At 39.6% G+C, this 21,132-nt stretch overlaps 3 protein-coding genes and 1 long non-coding RNA gene across 5 annotated transcripts in view; 2 read left to right on the forward strand and 2 right to left on the reverse strand.

Moving 5' to 3' along the window:
- LOC116917380 overlaps window positions 1-12,875 on the reverse strand; it is a 41,247-nt gene extending 28,372 nt beyond the window's left edge. The window contains exons 1-3 of one of the 2 annotated variants that reach the window (XM_045170153.1): window positions 12,745-12,875; window positions 12,554-12,649; window positions 2,807-2,859 (exon numbers count right to left, since the gene is read on the reverse strand). The gene's annotated coding sequence lies outside the window, so the exon portion shown is untranslated. Of the gene's footprint in view, window positions 1-2,806; window positions 2,860-3,655; window positions 4,031-12,553; window positions 12,650-12,744 lie in introns of those variants that run through there. The other variant, XM_045170152.1, reaches the window with a different exon arrangement.
- On the forward strand, window positions 7,097-9,293 carry LOC116918669. The gene is made up of 2 exons (XR_004391617.2): window positions 7,097-8,914; window positions 9,032-9,293. It is a non-coding gene; the product is annotated as an uncharacterized LOC116918669 (long non-coding RNA).
- Window positions 12,876-16,043: 3,168 nt separating the features above from the next.
- On the forward strand, window positions 16,044-21,081 carry LOC116915365 (syndetin). The gene is made up of 7 exons (XM_032920466.2): window positions 16,044-16,658; window positions 16,723-16,760; window positions 16,839-18,546; window positions 18,620-18,778; window positions 20,435-20,556; window positions 20,617-20,806; window positions 20,902-21,081. The coding sequence occupies exons 1-7, from the start codon at window positions 16,239-16,241 to the stop codon at window positions 21,013-21,015; spliced, it is 2,751 nt and encodes a 916-aa protein (XP_032776357.2). The 5' UTR covers window positions 16,044-16,238; the 3' UTR covers window positions 21,016-21,081.
- On the reverse strand, window positions 18,581-20,721 carry LOC116915431. The gene is made up of 6 exons (XM_032920569.2): window positions 20,580-20,721; window positions 19,966-20,492; window positions 19,634-19,892; window positions 19,394-19,572; window positions 19,061-19,330; window positions 18,581-18,986 (listed from the first exon to the last, which is right to left on the reverse strand). The coding sequence occupies exons 2-6, from the start codon at window positions 20,101-20,103 to the stop codon at window positions 18,828-18,830; spliced, it is 1,005 nt and encodes a 334-aa protein (XP_032776460.2). The 5' UTR covers window positions 20,104-20,492; window positions 20,580-20,721; the 3' UTR covers window positions 18,581-18,827.
- Window positions 21,082-21,132: the final 51 nt, after the last annotated feature.

The raw sequence follows: 21,132 nt of genomic DNA on the forward strand, positions 1-21,132 counted from the left end.
TGTTATTATTCTGCGCAAACGATTTGATTGAACACCAAACTGCTTGTTTGTGTTTTGCTTTTGTTTTCTCTCCTTGTTTTCGATGAAGCCTTTTTTCCAGCCAAGTTTCAATCGTTTGGAACAAACTTTGAGATGCTATATACAAGTACACGTTAGCTAGAACCGTGCGACAACAGTTTCAAAGACGCATCGAAACAAACATGTTTGGTCTAGTACCGTCTCCCCTCTCTTCCCATTTTGTTGAAACGTTAGACAAACAAACTCGAAAAATGTGGTAGAACAAGAACAAAACAACGGTGGCAATCAACAGACTACCTAGTTCGAGGAACTCGGTAGCGGGAGCGTGAGAAACTCGAAACAAAACAAAAAAAAAGAAAAAGTAGGTACGTGAATAATTTCGTACAATCAACTTTACTCGGCTCTCAGTTACTCTCTCAAATGCCGGTACGTCTCGGATGGAATGGATTTGATTGCGTTTCATTTTCTGACTTTTGCTATAATACTCTACAGATATTTAACTAGATGCTGATGGTGCTAGATAACGAAACAGAGTACCAACAGCATCCTGTAACGGAGAAACGACGCCATTATTCGACAGATCTGTTACACCGAAGCCTCTGGGAGATGGGCAAAGACATCCAAAAACGAACATTTCGTCATTGGGTTCGTCCAAGCATTTCTTGGACGGATGCCCGTTGATTCAAATATCCGATATGTTCACAACCCTTTTCCCCGCCCTTTGTTCAAGCGGTTTCCTTCTTCTTCTCAACAGGCGGATTATGCCAGCAGCTGATGATGTTCGTATCGGATTGGGACTTGGAGGAAGAAAACAAAAAAGCCGAGCCGACGTGACGAGAGACGCAAACTCAATCTTAGACAAATAAAAGCAGAAACCTAATTGCTGGTCTAATGAGTGGGCTTTAGGGTCTTTTATAGCGTCTTTGTGGACTTGTTTGACTTCTTGTCTTCCAAAAGGGACGTTAGACGTACGGATGTTGAAGTAGATGGATGGGCTGAGCAAAACATCCTCCAGAGGCTACTTGCAATGGTCAATGATACAAGCCTTTAGGCTCCTTCTTCGTAATTGTAGAGCAGGAATATATAGCCTTGGCGTGTTACAGGAAATTTCTCCAAAAATAAACATCCGGTAAGGAAAATGGAAAGGAAAGAAAAATGCGATATTAACGAAATTCCGCATTGCGGGTTTGAAAGAAAGGAAACAACTGAGAGAATGACAAGAGAAAGACAAGGTGATCAAATGAGCGCGAATTAAAACAAGATAGACGCACAAAAAGAAACGGTCGGCAGATAACGCAGTTAAGGGCGTGCGTGTAACACACCCATGACCTCCTCCCCCCCCGAAAAGAAAAAAGAAAAAACGAAACAAGCGCCACACACATTCAGCCGATGCACAGCGCTGTCATGCAGCCATTGGCCTGTCACACGCGGTCGGTCACGCACGCCGACTTCTCAGTTAGTCCGTCAGTCAACGACTCGTCCGTCTATTGTTTCTCCATTCCGACTGCAGCAGAAAGCGCAATCAGAATAACGTAATCTTTATTCTTCGTGGCAAGACAAGGAAAACAAATGACGCTCGATTACTATTAGAGAGCCCTATAGCCGTAGATATAGAACACACGTCTCTCGCTCGAAAAGTTTCGGATCCGACTGTATAGCGGCAGACCGGCGCCAAACGAACGAGACACGAACCCAACGAGGTCTCAAAAATCCCCAACAACAACATTTCCCGGGTGGCGTTCCGGCTTCATATGAAATGCCAACAAACAAACAAAAAAACGAAAATAGAAAAAAAAAAAGGGAAACGAAATAACAAACTGACTTTCTTTCAATTGTACTTTTTCTTTTCTTTCTCTCTCTAACCGCGTGAACGTCAGCAGTAATTCAAAGCGATGGCAACGTTTGTCCTACTACAAAGGATGGATTTGTTGATGCAAGCGAATTGGGAGGAAAACTTGTATCGTTTTCATTTTATTTAGTTTTTTTTTTATTTAACTATTTACAAGCCAATCAACTTGGTTACGCTTGGAAGAAAGAAAAAGGAAAGTCCCATAAATGAAAAATCAAGTCATTGACGACAAAAGAGCGATCCAACAAGAAAAGCTATTTACTTTTATTATGTTAACATCTTGGCTGTCAAAGAGTTTTGGGACGTCAATCGTCAACTGGTCAAAATATTCCATTGGAAATCATTCGGAAATTTTTCTCTGTTGGAAAACTGACTAAACTTCAGCGTAAATCAATTTGAAAATATGCTGAAAAAGGCTACATTGCCAGACTGTAAATCTATCCTAAGGTTGATAACTTCAGCTGCCCATCAATCCACCAGCTTTCTCAATATAAAGGAAAAAACAAAAAAAAAACAAAAAAGAAAAGAAAAGAAAAAAGGGGGGAATCGAGCCGGAGTGCTGTACATAATTGGTCATCCGCTTGATTACCAACGACAGGTCCGACCACGAACGGACACGTCTGACGATCGTATAAAAAGGGGGAAATTTCCCAACCGTTTTTAACAGCCAAGCCCATTTGAAGGACATGATTTGACACCCACACAAAAGGCCGCTATAGGTCCCTTTTTTTGAAAAAAATTCACTCACGCTCTTATCGGCGTTTTCGTATAAAACGAAACGCAGCAACAACAACAAAAAAATTGTAAGGTTTAAAAAAAAAAATAAAATAAAATAAAAATAACCTCTACTTGGGTTGTTGGACATCAAGTTTGCGGTCTTCAATCAGGTGACATTGAATAAAAGGGAAAAGTTGAAAAGAAAAAGGAAAAAAAACTTACCGCAACCGGTGACAACGGGATCGCAATGGAAAAAACACAAACGGCGACGATTCCTGTGAAAAATAAAGAAAATAGAAGGAAACGTTTAAGAAAAAAAACCAGAATAAAAATACCACAAAGCGTCAACGTGCGGGCTATTTGAATTCACTTTTGGCCAATCAAAAAAAATATATATAATTTGTTTAATAGTTTAAAAAAATTTTAACACCCCAAGAATGTGATTTAGAAAAAGGACAAAAGCAATTTAACAAAGGTAGTCCCAAAGATAAAAGAAAATAAACGAATGGATCTTTGTTGATGCCGCAGTTGATGAAAGCAAGCAAAAAAATAAATAAAAAATAACAAAAACAGCTGGTCCCTCTTGGCTATCATCGCCAGATTTATCACACATGATTTCCCCCTTTTTTTTTCTTCTTCTTTCCTTTCCTGCAGCAACCAATAACTTATTCTTTTGTTGTTTTTTTTTGTTTACGAGTCGAGGCTGCAAGACGCCCAGCACGGTAGGGTGTAGAAAAATAGCTGTTTTGGCAGGTGTTGCACTCAACCCAGCTTGACGCCCGTTTCCGTATAGCATCCATTCATTTTTGTTTTTTTTTTTGTTTCACTCCCTCCTGCCATTTTCCCGCTCGCTTACCAAGCGACCATCGTGATTGCCGCTTAGATTTCACTGCTCAAAGCGACCACCAGCCATCATCATCAAAAACAACAACTTTTTACGTCCGTAGATGGATGGCAAAACATCAAGTTACGTTCCGTTCTTTCTGTGTTAATATTTTAGAATGGCAATCAAACGGCAGCTGACCCTTAACAGCTACGATCGGGAGGACACTGTCTCCACAGAAGATTTACCTTCGTATATCTGTATCTGATGGCAGATTCCTGTGCGGAAAAACAAAAAAAAAAACAACTTCTTTTCTCACGGACACAACATGCAAATATGGAATTTCACTGGATGGTTTGTTTGTTTGTTTTTAACGAACGGCTTTCAAAGTTTTTAACGGCCGCGATATTCTTTTATCTCTTTTTCTTTGTCCGTATCGTTCAATCGGGGACAAAGAGGGCAGAATTGAGAACACACGTCAAGACAAGTGTCGTTGTAAACGAACGAGACATCCAACTCGAAAGATATTGAGAGAAATCGGGAGAAAAAAAAAAGAAGAGCGCACACGAGAAAACAAGCGGCCGGCGTTGCCGACAACAAGCGCGAGACTGAAGAGTCAGCGAGCAGAGAAGAAGAAAGAGAAGGGCTGGGTAGGGTGGGATATCAGCGTGCGGGATAGCGGTTGTACTATAACCGACTGCTGTTTGCATGTGTGGCGGCTCCCGCAGCGCCCCGACCGACCGTTTCGCCAGTTAAAAAAAAAAAGGCAAAGCGGGAATTGAGGCAACTGTTACAGCGCCACCCATAGAGTTGCGGATGGACGAATCGCTGAATGAAACGCGTCTATACCTACAAGCACAGAACACAAACCATTGAGTACGAACAGCGTGACAAACCAAGGAATGTGTCAACAGAGACACACACACACACACACACAAAGCAGAAGCAAAATGTGAATGTTGTTTCCGGTAGTCCTTGTAATATTTAGGATAAACTGGTTGGAATTGTAAGTCGCTAAAGATAAGACGCGGCGTTCAGAATAAAAAAAAAAAAAAAAGACGAAACAATTCAAAGTAGTGGAATATTTCAACGCCATCCATTGTAAAAAAAAAAAAAATAATAAATACGAGTTATCCGAAAAACAAAAATTCTGGCGAGAATTTGGTATCATAGAACTGATAATAAAACGGACATTCCATGCCAAAGGGGAGTCAAAGGCACGCTTTTTCATTGCTCAAAAAAAGAAAAGAAAAAATGGCGTGGCCAGCATGTTTGACAACTACGGAAAACAAGGTTTCTCTTTGTGCATCTATACCTGCTATATCGTACAATCTTGTTCAGTGCCGCTGCATTCGTAATGTTTGGAAGAAGAAGAAAAATTTCACATGGTTCTTTCTTTTTACTGGCGACGCGCCAAAAAAAAAAATTCAGACATTTTCAGACATTTATATCATTTTTTTTTTCCCCTCTTCTGTCTGATGGACAGAGAGGGAACATTCGGTGCAAATACCTTAAAAGGCGGTTAATAACCCGTACTACCACCTTGGGACGTTTCTGCATTTGCAGAGCTAATCTGACAGACGAGAAAACGACGGAAAAGAAGGTGCAGGTAAAAGTTCATGGTTATACGTCTGAGTGAAATCGATTTATAGGCGTTCGGCAAGCGTAACCAATCGCATCATCCCATCGAACAATAAATGCTGTACAATCTAGAGAAAGCGCAATTCAAAACAATTGCATGGCCATCATCAAATCGTCGAAATTTCATTTTGCACGATGAAATTAATAAATGCCTACCTTCGTCATGACAATCTTGCAAGAGGCTATTCAACTGAACTATAGAAATGATGCTTGCGGCACATTTTTTGTTGTTGTTGCTGTCGTGTTTCGTGTACAACAGTTAGGCAAGAGAATGTCACGGTACTGTCGGATTGGAATTCTGTAAGGATTGCCGAGTCCTTTGACGATTGTTTTAGATCGATAGCCCGACGATAACATCCCGTGAAACGTATGATATTTCAGCAGGGATATCGCGAAAACGACTCAACCGGAACGCACTAAAAACCGCCACTCATCTATTGAGTAGATAAAAACCAAACACTTCACTACCGGGATGAGAAAAAAAAAAAAAAATTGCTGGATTAGCTCGTCCGGGATTTGATCAACGAGTTCACCATCACAAAAAACAAAACAAAAGACGATAGCTTGCCGCTCACATTTTTTGGGGGGAGTGGATAACAATCTTTCGGCCGTGTGCTCAGTTTACAATGGAACACATGCGACAAACGTGTCCATTGAGTCAAAACAGATTTGATATCGAGCACAACCGTGAAGTGACCTACTTTGTAGATGGAACTTTTAAAAGACGTGCGCTTTTGCCATGACGATTGTAACAATAAAAACATGTACGTTAAAAAGAAAATAAATCTAAACTGATATGAATCTGTACGTTGAAGTAAAGTGTCTGTTGTTTTTCCCACCATTCATAACTTGTGAAGTGCCCGTCGTCATTCCGCGGTAAAATGAAGGCAAAAAGCAAACGGAATTTACGCTGATGGTCAGCTCTTTAGATTGCCAACATTTTGCAATAAAAGACTAAGTCGATGTCTTGCAACATCTGCTGGCTCTACAGCAAGTCAGCAACGTTCTATATCTATCCTGTGTTTCTTTTTCTTTCTTTTTCAGAGACAAGATTGTCAGCCAAAGAGATTGAAAATGTAAGAGACGAATGATCAAAGTGAGATGTCCGCAACATATTGAAAACGTCAAGAGCCGTTTGCTGAATGCGCGGAAGAAACGTAAAAAATGATTTGCAAATAGTCAAAAGAATACAATCAAACGAAGTTGATTGTTTCTTTTTCGGGTGGTATGCCACCGGCAAATGCTGACGGTATTATTCTAATGCCGAATGATGTGACCATCACTGAAGCGTGAAGGCTTTTTGGGGGTTTCAAAAATGCAAAAGCCAATTCTCAGTATTAATGGAATATTCCTACCAACCGCCAATCCAATGGCACGGTGTCCTGATTTTGATCTAAAGCGATTAGTCAATTTTGGATAGCAAAAATTGGATTTTTCTCTGCGATTTAGCCAATGAAGAACAAAAACAGTTTCGCAAACAAAACAAAGGGCAGGACTAAATCAAATGGGATGATAGCAAGTCGAGTAACTGCGATAAAACCTGGACTTCGTCAATAAACGCTCGCACTCAATAAACATTTTACGTCCAACAAAAATTGATAGATTCTATATTAGACTATAAAAATGGTTCCTCCACCAGCAGCCGGATAAATTTCCATCCTCCCAAAAAGCATTTGCACTACACTTTCCCTGCGCTAGCGTATATGTGCATTAAATCAAAGACTTTTCAAAATGAATACCGTCAAAGTCCGATCACGTTTTGCGCCCAGTCAGTATTAAGTTATCTACTTATACCACCACACCTTCTCAAACAAACTAGTCCAGTGCGCCCTTGCCATTGTTATTTGCAAAGCGCTTGGGTTAACTGAGCAGGTCCACCAAAACAAAAGAGTGCGATCGAGATAAAAAAAAAAGGCCCGTGCCAGAAAGAAAAGTTTTCGAATCCCAACAACGAGAAAGAGAATCTCACGGCAACGGATCTCGTGTGTACGGTTGAGCTGAATAACAACCCGAGGCTCGTGTGTACGGTTCTGGCGAGAGGCACACGAAATTGCCTCAAGTCTTAGTCATTCCGAAGAATGATTGCTAACCGCAAGCAGCAACTCCTTCGCCCCGTTCTATTCCGCTGCCACTCATTTTTTGTTCGTACGCAGTAGACGTACACCAACTCTATCGAGCACAAGTTGACTGTAATTACACGGGCGTAAAGCGTCGCAAATAAAGGCAACAGATGCTGCGCAGTTCGTCTCTACGATGCAGCCAGGGCAGTAAAATATTTTTACATTTTCGTCCTTTGTCACCTGCCACGGACCTATTAAATTGTTGAGCTTGTGTAATCCTCAATGCAGTCTACACAAAACAAGAAATTACTAAACAAGTACATCTTAAAAATGACCCATGTGGAAAATCCTCTTATGTTTCAATGTGGACTCTTCATTCACTTTATCTATTTACCCTTTTTATTTACAATCACCATCGGGTTCCATCTCGGACGCTAGTCAAAGAATATATTTCTTCTGTATAGAAAAGCATGAAAGCGAAAGGAGAACTATATTTCGCCTTTCTTCTTCTTAATCCCTATAGACGCAAATAGCCTTTAGTTCCATGTTGTGTTCATGTTCTCATCGTCCTCTTTATTTGCCAACCAACAAACTTATTCATTCGTGTTTTGCTTTGAAAATAAAGAGAAAGACAAGATTAGAAAGAGATGCTAACTATAACTGCGTTCACAACTTTTCTGAGCCTATTGCGTCTTTACCCAAAGTTTCGACATTCAAAAAGATCAAAGCTCTCTTCGGCTTTCTTTGGCATTCAAACCCGCACGGAACGTTTCACTTTCTAACGTGGAATTGTTACCTTACCGCCACCACGTGACGTGAGGTGCATCGTTCGATTGAGCTGATCAATTTTCTTTCCAACAAGAAATGCTGCCGTATTTAATAATAAAAAAAAAAGAACATTTTCAATTTCCCCTCGCCAGCAATCCGGCATGTAAAAAAAAAAAGACCTTTGTTATTTTTCGTGGCAAGAAGAGCTTATTAGCATTTAAATGGTATTGTTGACATACTTTGGAGCCTGCAGTGAAACTCAACATATGGCAGCTGTTGTTCAGCTAGCCTTCGATTTCCTGATTTCACGCTACAATCGTCCGACAGCGGGCGTGTCTCAAATCTCCCCAATAGAAAATTCTATTCAATTAATCGACAAATCGAGTCACGTTATCTTAACTGCGTTGGCCTTTACCAATCGCGTACCCTTCACGCTTTAGATGGACGATTAGCTCTTGGGTGTACGATATGATCAGCAACGACGAGCATTCGTTAAACGTGACACAAAGCAGAAACGATGCATTTTAAAACCTAATTATGAGTAGCTTCTAGACGGAGCCCATTCGGTGTACTCATTCGGACAGATGTCATCTATCCCTTGGCACTATTTCTTTGATGATGAAATAGTAACAAACAACATTGGGGGCGGAAGCCAATGATTTGCATGGAAAAAGCGAATCCCCTGTTAATCGAACAAAGAGATGCAGCATAAACATGGATATGGAACAGCAATTCCAACGCAACAGAAAATTACTCGAACAATAAGCCGAGGATCATCAAGAATACGACGCCACACGATCCTTAAAAAAAATGCTGAATCGTGACGAGTAGTAGACTAAATAGAAGAGGGGTAGATTTCATTTGTTTAGTCAACACTAATTGAATTGTTAAACATCCTGAAATGTACTTTTATTCGTTGCATGTTTTGACGCCATCTGTTGATTACGCTTCTATGCATATGCAAATCAGTGACAGACTGCAACACAATGTTTGCAACAGACTGAAATCTTGAAACTTGGAACCTTCTCATCAAATATGGTGTGTAAGGGGGAAACAAGAAAAAACAAAAATAGTTGGTCCGGATCGAGTCTAACTAAAACTCTTTAACGGTAATCGATGGCGTAATGCAATTATAAAGTTTTCCCTTTACTGCAGAAGCCATTCCTCTGTAACGCAAAAACACCATTGGGAGTGCCGTTCCGCTGCAGTAAATAGAAGGCAGCCGACCCACGAAGTCGCCTCCTGACTTTCTCGTAACACGCGACGAGTCCCACTCCGCTCTTTGACTATGAGGAAAACGCGTCGACTCTTATTGGTTACATCCGGCTAAACTTTCGACTACTACTGGTTGCTGCATGTAGGATTGAAAACTTTGAGTCAATGAATAATGAACCCAATACACCGCTCAAAACCTGTATCACTAAATCTTACTCGGTCCTCTCTCTTGTCTCCCTCAATCTGTATCACCAAGAGCTACCCACCACCCCCCCCTCACTATTGGTAGTAGTACTAGTTTATACCAAGTCTGTTAAAGAAAAAGTTAACAAAACTTTCTGTATATCATCCACTTCGGGATTCTACGCTTCCATCCCTAGCGGGGAAATAGTGAGCGGTAGGGAGAGTTTCTGGCTCCGCTAATCAAATTATGCAAACACAAGAGACAAACTGAACGGAACAAGTGAGGAGCGCTAAATCTCGGAATCAGAGCGCAAGTTCAAAATGAAAAAAAAAAAAAAAGGGTAACGAAAAAATGAGGAAACAAGCTAGGAATACGCATTGCAAATGAGGGGGTTAAACGTTTACTTTGCCGGGTTTTAAATCTCTGGTGTCAAGGAGTAACGCTTTCTAATTTATATTAGTATATTACTAATTGATCAGGAATGTCAAAGTGAAGCGCTCAAATATGTTCAGTAAATTTCGTCTAATGGAAACAAAATTGATGGTAGAAGATTCAAAAGTATAGGATTTGGCAAATGTGGACATTGCACAACACATTGCAAGTATTCGGCTTATACCTTCTTTTCGAAAGACTAAAAGCCAGTTGGGAAACCCAGGTAAGCAAGTACGCAAACCCTTTCCAACTCGGCGGTATCGACTTGTGGGATTTCTCATCTTCTCCCCGTCGAAGAGTATCCCATAATGTCGACAGGTCGAGGAATTGAGAAACAGAATTTTTATCCACGTGCCTACGAAAAAGGGTTTCGAGACCAGTCGTCAAGTGCGCATGTACATCCGATGTATACAGAAATAAACCAGAAGATAAAAACGGACAAGGGAAGACTTAGTCTGCGTAGTTGGAAGGTCGATCTGATTCATTCCCAGCATTTCCATTGACATTCACATGGTCTGTTTCCTTGTGCCAGACGTGAAATAAGAGCGACAATGCAGAATGAAAATTACAGGTCTTGCCAATAAAAAGGAGATCTCGAAAGCAAAGCCACTAAACTGATGAATTCGATTCTGTGGCTCACTTTTCACGACGAGTTCAAACGCGCAAATCTGATGGCGCAGAAAAAGGACAATCAGAAACAAACGCTGAGTTTACACAATAGAAAGATAACGAAAAGCTATTCACTACAATCGAAGCGTATGGTATTGAAAATCTGTCAATGCTTTTTAATTTGTTTCGCTTATGTTCGACTTCTCGCAGAGCACGTGGCATCAATGGAGAGAAAAAAACCACCAACACGAACGACCGGGTTCACTCCCTCCGCAGGAGATCAAGGATGGCCCACAAGAACAAACGAGCAGCAAAGAAACTAGGATCAGTTTCACAGTAACTCTACTGTGCATGATATGGGGTACGCAGCTGCGCGACCATCTTCCCTCGACTCACGATTAATAAATAGAAAGGATGAAAGTACAAGGCTACATCTATTTATACAATTAGGACGGACTATGCAAGAAAAGTAATACGAAACCAGCCATAACACCTTCCCGTCTGCTCAATTAGTTCTTTCTTTTCTCTCCTGTCTGCTGGGCTGAGACGAGAAAACAGCGAGCTGTAGGTCAATTATTCAGGCTATCCCAAAACAATATCAACAATATCATTTTCCTAGAATTACAGTCGTCACTTGTCTTCACGATCGCACGCAGTGGTACTTTCATGTGGAAGGATATATCTTATATCTTGGGCACAAAGGCAAATATTGCCGACGTTGCAAGACATGAAGCTCGGAGCAAATCGAAAAAAAAAACATTGTATATAAACTCTGAATTGGTGTACGCCAAGAGCGGCGTTAGATTATTCATCAACATTGGATGCTGTGGTACGAAAATAAATAAACAGATCCTCATAACGATTCTTATGCAAAACAAACCAGTCTGACTAGTTTTTCCATCCAAACGAAATAGCACGTAATTGACGCTATAAGAAAAGAATTTTCATACCAATTGAAATAACAATATCCTTAATAGAAATCCATCCGTGACTGACAGCTCTTTAGCATAGTTCGGTTGTTCAGGACGAAATGAAACGCAATTTATACCTTTACTTTACGCCAAAATGTTAAATAAAGGATTCAAAGAAACGACAATAGAAATGAAAAGATACACAATCGTTTTGACGGGTAAAAAATGGGCGTCCTTGTCAAAAGTATCTACCTTTTTATGGAATTGCTTTCATTTCTTTTGGAATGTGAAAAACACCGCCACCAAAAGACGTCAAGAGAACAGACGTCTGTAGAATTTTTGAAGAAAACCTGCCTTCTCTACATAATCACATTCTCAGTCACGCTACGGCCGTTGGTAGAGTGTCACGGCATTCGTTGGCATGTCAATATATGGATATTTGCCTAATCTCAAACATGACTGAAGAAAAAAGAAAATAGCTGATAAACAGCTTTGAAATTACAAGAGTTTCGTCGCAGATGGGCTTCTACAGATAACTGTGAGCAACTGAATTTCAGAAAAAAATAACAAACGTAATGAGAAAGGGAAGTTTCGGGCGATAAACTCTGATATTGGGCAGAACAACTTGTTTAGTGAATTATGGCCCAGAAAACCCTGAAACCAATCCGCGAACAAGAAACAATGTGACGGAAGAAGAAGAAAAAAATTCTGGTCTTTGTAGAATTCTACATCCATTTTACTAGAGGAAACTGATTGTCTTATGAAGCTCAATTCAACAAGGGCAATTACTTTACAAAGCGGTTTCAAGAGCAATTCTGCATCAATTGCTCTGAGATCCATATCCGCCATTAAAAACCGGAAGCCTTTTCTCAATTTAAAAGACACTGATGTTATCCAGTAAAAAGAAAAAAAAATGAAGAAAGGCGAAAAAACATTAAAAGTTTCAAAAGGAAAATCCACTCACGGGTAGGCCCTATTTCGTACTGGTCTCATTGGTATGTGGATAACGAAAGGATTTTGCTTACTTAACAGTCTGAACATGCAAAAAGCTCTGCGTACGGGGATTACAGTTAGCGTCGGCTTCAAAACACTAACGTTGGGCGAAATAATCAATGCGATATCCATCTCTTTAGGCTCCCAATCCTACGCATTCTACAGTCTCCCGCAATATCATCTTCTAAGATTTATGGGTTGCTTCAAGTCTGAAGGACATTTCATCGTGAAGACCAAGCAAGTAAAATTAGACAGTAAAAAGGCAGTGTCGTTTCATTTCTCTTAGACGACAATCACGTTCAACAAAAGCCTAGTTTAAAAAAAGAGACTAACCTGAAGTATTGATGACGAAACATCACGACGATGATGAGGCTGGCATCTCCCAACATGTCCTCTGGAATTCAATCGAAAATGGCTGCCATCTTCTGCCTTTAGGGCAATGGCATAATAAAACAAATGAAAACAAAATTATAAAAGATATTAAAATCTCTATGATAGTTGGAGGATGTAATATTAAACAATACCTGTCACTGACACTCCTAGAATTGTGAACATGTAGAGAAATGGAATGTTGAAACGAAAACATTTCCACAGCCATTATGACGCACCAACGTGTCCCTTCACTCCGACCCTGACTGAATATTTGATAAAAAGGGCGTACAAAAATGAAGGCATACGTTTTTTTGCCACTCCTTAACCTTTTTCCTCGAGCCAACATTTTTCCAACCCTTACCTAATTTTTCAAACTGGCCATGCAAGGGGTAACCTTAATTCGTTCGCAATCTTCCACTCAGTTTCCGGTCGTTTCGTTTGTGAAAGCCAATGCAGCCCCCATTACTCATCGAGTACAAGCACCTACAGGCTACATCTCCGAAGAGTAAAAAACTCTCCTTCGACGGGAAATTACTTAGTACTCTTCTGTTTCCCACAAAAGAATACAAAAGTAATGCAACTTCTTAAAAAATAGCAGTCTCTTTTTTTTCTCATCGTGCTAATATTTAGAATCTATGTTCTAGACTTCAATTTTGGGTTCGTCATCTCAACTTGGTCTCCGCTAGTGTTGGGGATACCGATACCGATACAGCGATGTATCTATAATTTTAGATATTCGATATCCATACGATCCGATTCCGGTATCTGAATATCGGATCAGCGCCATCTAGCGGTGGAAATAAAAACTCGATAAGCGGCAATATATAGTATAATATATATACTTATATTGCCGATTTATGATGAATCCTCCTCTTCATCCTCCAGTATAGATATTTTAAACAAAACAACCTAGCAGAAATATTACATGTCCATTTCCTCGAAAATCTTAGGACTTGAACCATCGACTCCCGGGTTACTATCCGGTACCACACCACTGTACCACCACTACATGTTCAAGAAGTGGGAAGTAGGGACGAGATGAAGTTCAATATATCGATACGTATCGATACGAGGAGCAAACGGAAAATATTGAAAACAAAGAAAATCAAAAATAAAATCCATCTTCAGATTTGAACCCTAAATGTGCATGTTTCCAGTCGCAGATCTAACAAATACTCCAGAATGTCTATATGCTTTTGCAAAACAACACATAATATTAATAAACAGCTCTGTTTCAATTTAAAAAATTTATTTTCGAAACTTCCAAACATTATTTAATTATGACATTCGCAAATTTATTAATGGATGTTTCCATTGCTTTTATTTAGAATTAGTATATATTTAGTAGTATTAGTATTCTCTTCAAGAATTGAGCCCCGGACCACAATTCCACTCTCCGCTTACAAACCGATATGCCATTTTTACTAAAATTAATTTTACAAACTAAAAAAGACATGATTTTCGGTTTGTCGATAATTCCGATACGGAAAACCAAAACAAAATTCAGAAAGCAAAAAAATTAAAATTTACATTCTCGGATTTGAACTACGGGCATATGCAACCACAGTCCAAGATTATACCAAATAATCGTAATAACGTTATAATAAGGTAGATCAAAATTTCATGAAGAATACCGATACCGATGATTCGAAATATATTTTTCAATTGCAATATTCATGAAAATTGTAAACAATACCCCGAGTCTTTATAAATAATTAATCATCCCTAGTTTATCCATGAAAATTAATTCAAGTAAAAGGCTAGGTAGTAATACTTTTCCAATTCAAGAAATGTTCTAGAATACTACACTTTAAGACATTCTGCGTCTTCTCCAGTCTTTATAAAAAATTAATCATCCCTAGTTTATCCATGAAAATTAATTCAAGTAAAAGGCTAGGGATGCTGTTTAGTATTTTTTGCGTTTCTAGTGTCAAGAAAATATGTAAACATGGGTGATTCAAATGTGGATATGGGGATAATGGATAAACTAGGGATGATTAACTATTTATAAAGACTGGAGAAGACGCAGAATGTCTTAAAATGTAGTATTCTAGAACATTTCCTGAATTGGAAAAGTATTACTAGGTTAAATAAATCAAAAACCCCCTTTTTTCCTATCTCCCCCTGCAATCGAAACCCCCCTGGATTTTTTTTAATTTTGCAACGCAGCATCCGAAACTGGTCTATAAGGATTCCTCAGAGGAAAAACGGACTCGTAACAAACATGGCGAAATCCGCAAGAGTGCGTTCACAAATAGGGAGGGGGTACGCGTCAATCACTTGCTCTATTAAACATCGGTGTGTTTCCATCAGAATTATTGTGAATGATCTCTCATGGGCAACTGGGTTGGTGCGGGCTGGAGAAAAACGGTTTCAACACCCGATTTTGGGACAATCGGGAAAACTATAAGTCCAAAAGCTTTAACAATTATAGGAATGGATATATCTTGATAAGATCTATCCATTTCTGTAAAAATATTGCTAAAAAATTCCTTATTGGAGAAGTAAACCGCTTCGGCATTTTTCAGGTAGGTCGGTGCAGTTTAGCGGGTCAAAGTTAACCCTCATCTCCCAGTAATACGTGAAATTTAAATAATTTTTTTCGGGGAAACTAAAGGACCAGAATTAATAAATTTTACATAAATGGATAGCTCTTGATAAGGGCTATCTATTTCTCTATAATTTATGAAAAAATATTCATACACTAAAAAGTTTCAAAAACAATGAAAATTATTACTTATTACTTAAGAGCTATCCATTTCTTTAAAATTTATTAATTTTGGTCTTATAGTTTTCCCGCAAAAAATTATTTAAATATTAAGTATTATTGGGGGGTGGGGATTACCGGATACCCGCTAAACCACACCGACCTACCGGAAAAATGCCAAATCGGGTTACTCTTCCAATAAGTAGTTTTTAAGCAATATTTTTGCAGAAATTGACAGATCTTATCCAGTTATATCCATTCCTATAAGTTTTTTAAGTTTTGGACTTATAGTTTCCCCGATCATTACAAGATCGGGTTTTGGAATCGCCAACCCAAGGGCCATGGGATGACAATTTACACTAATTTAAGAAAACACACCGGTAATTAATTCAATCTATTATATAAAATGAAAAAAAAATTAATGTAAGTAAAAATATTGTATTTGTAAAACTTAATAAAGAACAAACAATAAATGTAAATAATAAAAATACACGAAAGAAACAAACAAATCAAAGCGGCAGCCCCACGGAAAACCACACTGTGTACATCAGGAAAATGTGGGAGCGGAAAGCAGAAAGACATAGAAGGATGTAAGGGTGGAGAGAGCCAATCAGAGGGCCGAAATAGTCCCTCTGGAATGTAGCGGTGACGGTCTCGACCCTTCGAGACCGTCTCGCGGAGACCAAGTTGAAATACAGACAGCCAGTCCGCACTTGAAAGCTTGCACTTTACGCAATCCGTGTCCGCATTTTACTCTGGTCCGTTGTCGATGTTATTTTTTATTAAGCATGTAAGCAAATTAAAATCCCCGCCATGGCCAGTGACACCTAATAAATAAAGCAAATTTAAATTCGTGCATAACAGTGGGTTTTTTATTCGATTTTCTTCCCTGAAAGTCCCAAAGGTTTTTCCTGTTTAGGTTTCAAAGGCAATCAATCAATGGATCTGCGTCAGAAAGTTATAGATTTGTTGACTTTGTCCAAAGAAGTGGGAGATTTACCTTCGTCCGTTTCATCGCCTGCTGAAGAACAACTTGGACTATCGCTGGCAGAAATTAAAAGTTTTGACCGAGATTCTTTACGTGCGCTTCAAGATACTTGTTCAGATCCTGATTCTCAGCAGGAAGTTTTTGACACAATAGAAGCAGGATTTGTTGACGAAAACTGCAATGGGGGACGATATCAATTAAACAAATTTCCTTCTGTCATTGATTTGAATTACATCAGGCACCAAAGACAACTCTTGGGGATTCAGCTGGGTTGTGTTACAAATAAATTGTATACTATGATTTATCAAAAGCAAACCTGTTGTGCCTCTGAACTTTGTAAAGTCCTTGAGTTGCAGGAAAATCTTGATTCAGTAAGTTATAATGAATAATTGGTATATTTTCTGAAATCATATGTGTTGGCATTTTTTTTTTCAGGCATTAGAAATATGCACTAGTGGACGAAACCATATCAAGTACCTTATTTTTGGCTTTTCAGTAAATGTGCATTGTTGATGATTCATCCTTCATTTCATTTTTTTTTTTTTTTTTAGCCAAGCAAGAAGCAATTTGACTGCTGCAAGCCTGGGACTATTAGCCCACTATAGACGTCAGCATCATCTGAGAAAGATAACAAAATCTTTGAAAACTATTCAAACATTGGGGAAGATGAACGAAAGGGTTCAAGAACTCCTTGGAGAACAAAATTATGCAGCAGCCATACAGCTTATAGTTGAAGGTCAACATGTTGCAACTACATACAGACACTTCCATTGTGTTGCTCAGTTGAGCTCAAGACTGCAAGATACTATGGAGCTTGCAGAAGAGCAACTTGATGTTGGTCTATCAAAATCTTGTAAAGAATTTGATTCAGATCAATATGGAAAGTTGCAGCAGGCATTCACATTACTTGGAAAACAATCAGCAGCAATAGACCAACTAAACCTTCATTTCGCGTCAGGACTTCAACAGCAAACGTTGTTGCTATTACAAAAGTATGCAGAACTTTCGTGCTCCAATCGATCGTCAGCAAACCCAGATGTGGAAGTTGCCACAGACTTCCATAAATTTCAGTTCCATGAACTTTGCAAATTTATTGCTTCGAAGCTTTACGTGGCATGCCTATCCGAGCTGAGCACCACTTTGTGGAAAATTACACTTAACTACAATCAAATCCATCAGTGGCATACCGATCGGCCAACAGTGGATGCTGCTGACATAATGTCCTCAGTTTCGTTCGAACAAAAATTTCAGCATGGAAGAACACGCCTATGGCAAGATGTTCAAATGAAGATTCGGACTTTGCTCTCTTCTTTTGACGTATGGCATCTCAGCACTGATGAATTGCTCGATATGCTAGACATTGTAGAAACCCTAGTTGAAATGGGAAAGCAGTTTTGCCAAAGTAACTCCGACGTTCTCAGGGAGAGCGTTCGCCAACAAAGCATAAACTACTTCCGGGGCTTTCATCGTGGAAAATTGGATGAACTTCACGTATTCTTAGAAAATGAATCGTGGGAGCAATGCCCAGTGCGATCGGACTTCAACGTGTTTCAGTTGATCGAATTCCGGTTTCTCAATCAGAAAGATAAATCTTTAACCTGTAATGTCGAAAAGCCTTCTGATGCGAACTTTTATGCCTTGGGTTCAGTTCTTTCACCCTTCTTGTCACGTGCAATTTCTTCAGCTGAAGACGCTATCGTTAGTCCATCGGAAATATCAGAAAGTACTTGCGATTGTAACGATGAGCGTAAAATAGGTTGTGGATCTCCAACACCAATCCTGGCGAACACAACTTTATCTGTTCTGCGCCTATTTGGACGATACATACATTTTATGCATTTATTAAAAACAATCGCGTTCGATGTGCTGATTTGCCTGAACCAATTGTTTGATTACTATTTGTATGCAGTTTATAAACTGTTTGGAGCTGCGTCGCCACAGGATGCAACTTCTCCAAAGCTTCGCGCCGTTCTCTTGAAAATCGAGGAGACTTTAATTTCAACTGCCGCTCCGGGAAGCGCTGGCTCCCTCGAAGATGCTGTAGCATTCTCGCCGTCTCTCAGTGATAAAGTGTCATGCCCAAAAGTCTGCCTTTCTTCACAAACGGATCACCCTAATCATTTTTTCGGGCTAAAACTTCGTTTAGTAGCAGCCGAGTCAGTTGTTTTCCTTGCGCGTCAGTTAGAGCTGCTGCGGCCGAATTTATTGGATTTGATCCCATCGTCGAAAGAATCTCTCCTCCAGCAATTCTTTTCACAAGTTTGTTTCATTTTTTATTTCCCTTTTTTTTATCTTGCTGTTTCCGCTCATATTTATTCCTTATCTCTTGCAGATTACATCAGTGGCTCATGATCTACGTACCCCGATCTTCAGTTTTGTTGCCCATAGATATCTTGATTCAGAACATGTAACAAACATGATGAGCCGTGTCCAGTGGGAAGTCAAAGAAGTAATGAGCCAACACAGTTCTTACGTGGACCATATTTTACAGGTAAGATGATCTCAATCAACTCTTCTTTCCCAGTCGGGGTTGGCTTTTCTTAATTCCGAGTCGACGTGGCCGGTGAAGGCGCAATCAGTGGCGCGACTTCAGCAGCTGGAATATAATTGGGATTCCCTATTACTTGGTCCGACTCAGGCTGATTTTCAATTAAAACGGCTGGCCAAAGTCCGCTGTTTAGAGGCGGATAGTCTGGTTTCTGGTTCCAAAAATAGTTTTTTAGGGGGAAAATTTCCAATTTAAGTATTATGTGAGGGTCCCCTCTGCAAGTACCTGAAAATTTTCTGTCGTTATCCACTCGGCATCGGGATCCATGACGGCTATTTCTGTAGTTTTTTCATCTCCACTGTACTGAACTTTCTTTAAAATCAGCCCATCAATAATTGGCGATGTAACAGCTGGACTTGATTCGGTCGAATCATTGACAGGGTAGTTCTCCGAACTGTTAGAGTGGTTTTCGTAAAATAGATCTTCAGCGCTATAATCAAATACTTCGTTACATTGACCCTTTGTCTCCGTAAGGGCCCATGCAGATAAGACGCCCTACGGTAAATAGTTTAGCTTCGTTTAGATTATCTGCAGCTTCGACATACAATATATACCTACTTGTTTTATCAAAGCCCATTTCATACGTTGCCAATAGGAGAAGTCTAGCTCAGTCTGCATCCGGACCATAATGAAAGGAATCGTAATATGTTCAAGAAGAAGATTATGGCAGACATATGCGATTGCAAATTTTTTATAGTCGGTCGAAACGAAATTCAGCGTAGCCACACCAACAACATCTGACGGATTGACAAAAATTAGTCTCAAGCAAGCAAATCATGTTGCGTATTAATTTCATACCTAGGGGCCAGGGTAGTTTAACAAGAAAGATGCCTTCATTAATACGATTTTGTAAAAGACGCCAACTTAGTGGCTGCTGCCACGTCTCTTGTTCGTTCTTACAACTTGGAAAATCTACCGTCATTCTAATCCAAATAGGCTGCGTTTCGTTGCTGGCTTTTTTCGGATCAACAATTTCTTCCTCGAAATTTAAAGTTGGTTGTCGACAACACTGCGGAAACGGCCAAGGAAGTTGTTGTATTATCCATCTTCCTGTTATCTTGTTGAAGACAAATTTCGAGTGATTAATCGAGTATAATATTGTTTCCAACCTGTCGTACACTTAACCATACCTGGTGAATGTCTAGGAATGGCATTAACTTTGACTGAGGACAAGTTCCAGGTTGTAAAAGTGAATGAGCGTTCCATTCCAGTGTAGCGCTGCACAAGAATAGCGTTAAGAAAGCAGTTACGCGCAAAGTAGGTCCCATGTTAACGGATAAGTTATGCGATCCAGTTGCAGGAGCTGCTGGCGTTCAATTGAATGCGCCCAGAAATATCGTTGCACCATGTTCCGTAGGTAGGGAAGGGGAAAAGCTTATTTTGTCATTCTGGCGATTATTGTCCCTCTTTCAGTTTTACTCTTTCCGCTTCCGGTCTCCCTCCAGTTTTTATTGATGTCCCGTGTTAGCGGATGGGCGTTACTCTATCGGGCAATTGCGTAGGTATCGTAATGGTGATAAGTCCGTAATCCTAGCATTCTCTTTCCGTCGGTTCTCTTCCATGGTTCCATCTATGATGTAATTCTTATTTCTTTCGCAGGTTCTCAGTGACTACGACTCGAGTGTCCTTCGTGTCTGTTACCCTCAGATTCTGCCTCCTGAAATTTACAACATTTTATGGGATCAAATTCTTCGTGCCTGTTACCATACACTACTTGACGGGTATTCGGCCTTATTTTACGTACCTTTATGTAAGACCGTATCCGATTTGAAATTCTTTAGATTTTCCGCTGTAAGAAAATGCACGAACGAAGGTCGTGCACTAATGCAGTTAGACTTCAGGCATTTTCAAGTCAAAGTGGAAAGCTTGACACGTCTAAGACCTCTTCCTGACCCATCCATTGTCGAAACATACATAAAGGCATATTATTTACCTGAAAATTCTTTGGAAAAATGGATTCAAGAACAAACGGTAACTCAATCAAATTTAGCATTAATACCGTTGTCATTAATTTAAGTATTTCGCGTCATCAGCAGCTAATAATTTTCTTTTTGCCTTTGTTGAAGGAATATACTCCTAGGCAGATGATGAATCTTCTTCAATGCGTAAGTCAAGGCAGTAAAAAGATTCGGCTGAACTTAACTTCCTTCATGGAAGATTTAGATTTGAATCGTCGATAAAGACCTTTGTTATGATTCAAGTGATGAAATTTTGGTAAATTGAGAAATATACATGACATTCCATTACTTGTTTGGCTTTCGATTATGAGTTTAGATAAATATTTACATATTATTACT

The sequence above is a fragment of the Daphnia magna genome, linkage group LG2 (assembly GCF_020631705.1).
Source record: "Daphnia magna isolate NIES linkage group LG2, ASM2063170v1.1, whole genome shotgun sequence".
Classification (NCBI taxonomy): Eukaryota; Metazoa; Arthropoda; class Branchiopoda; order Diplostraca; family Daphniidae; genus Daphnia; species Daphnia magna.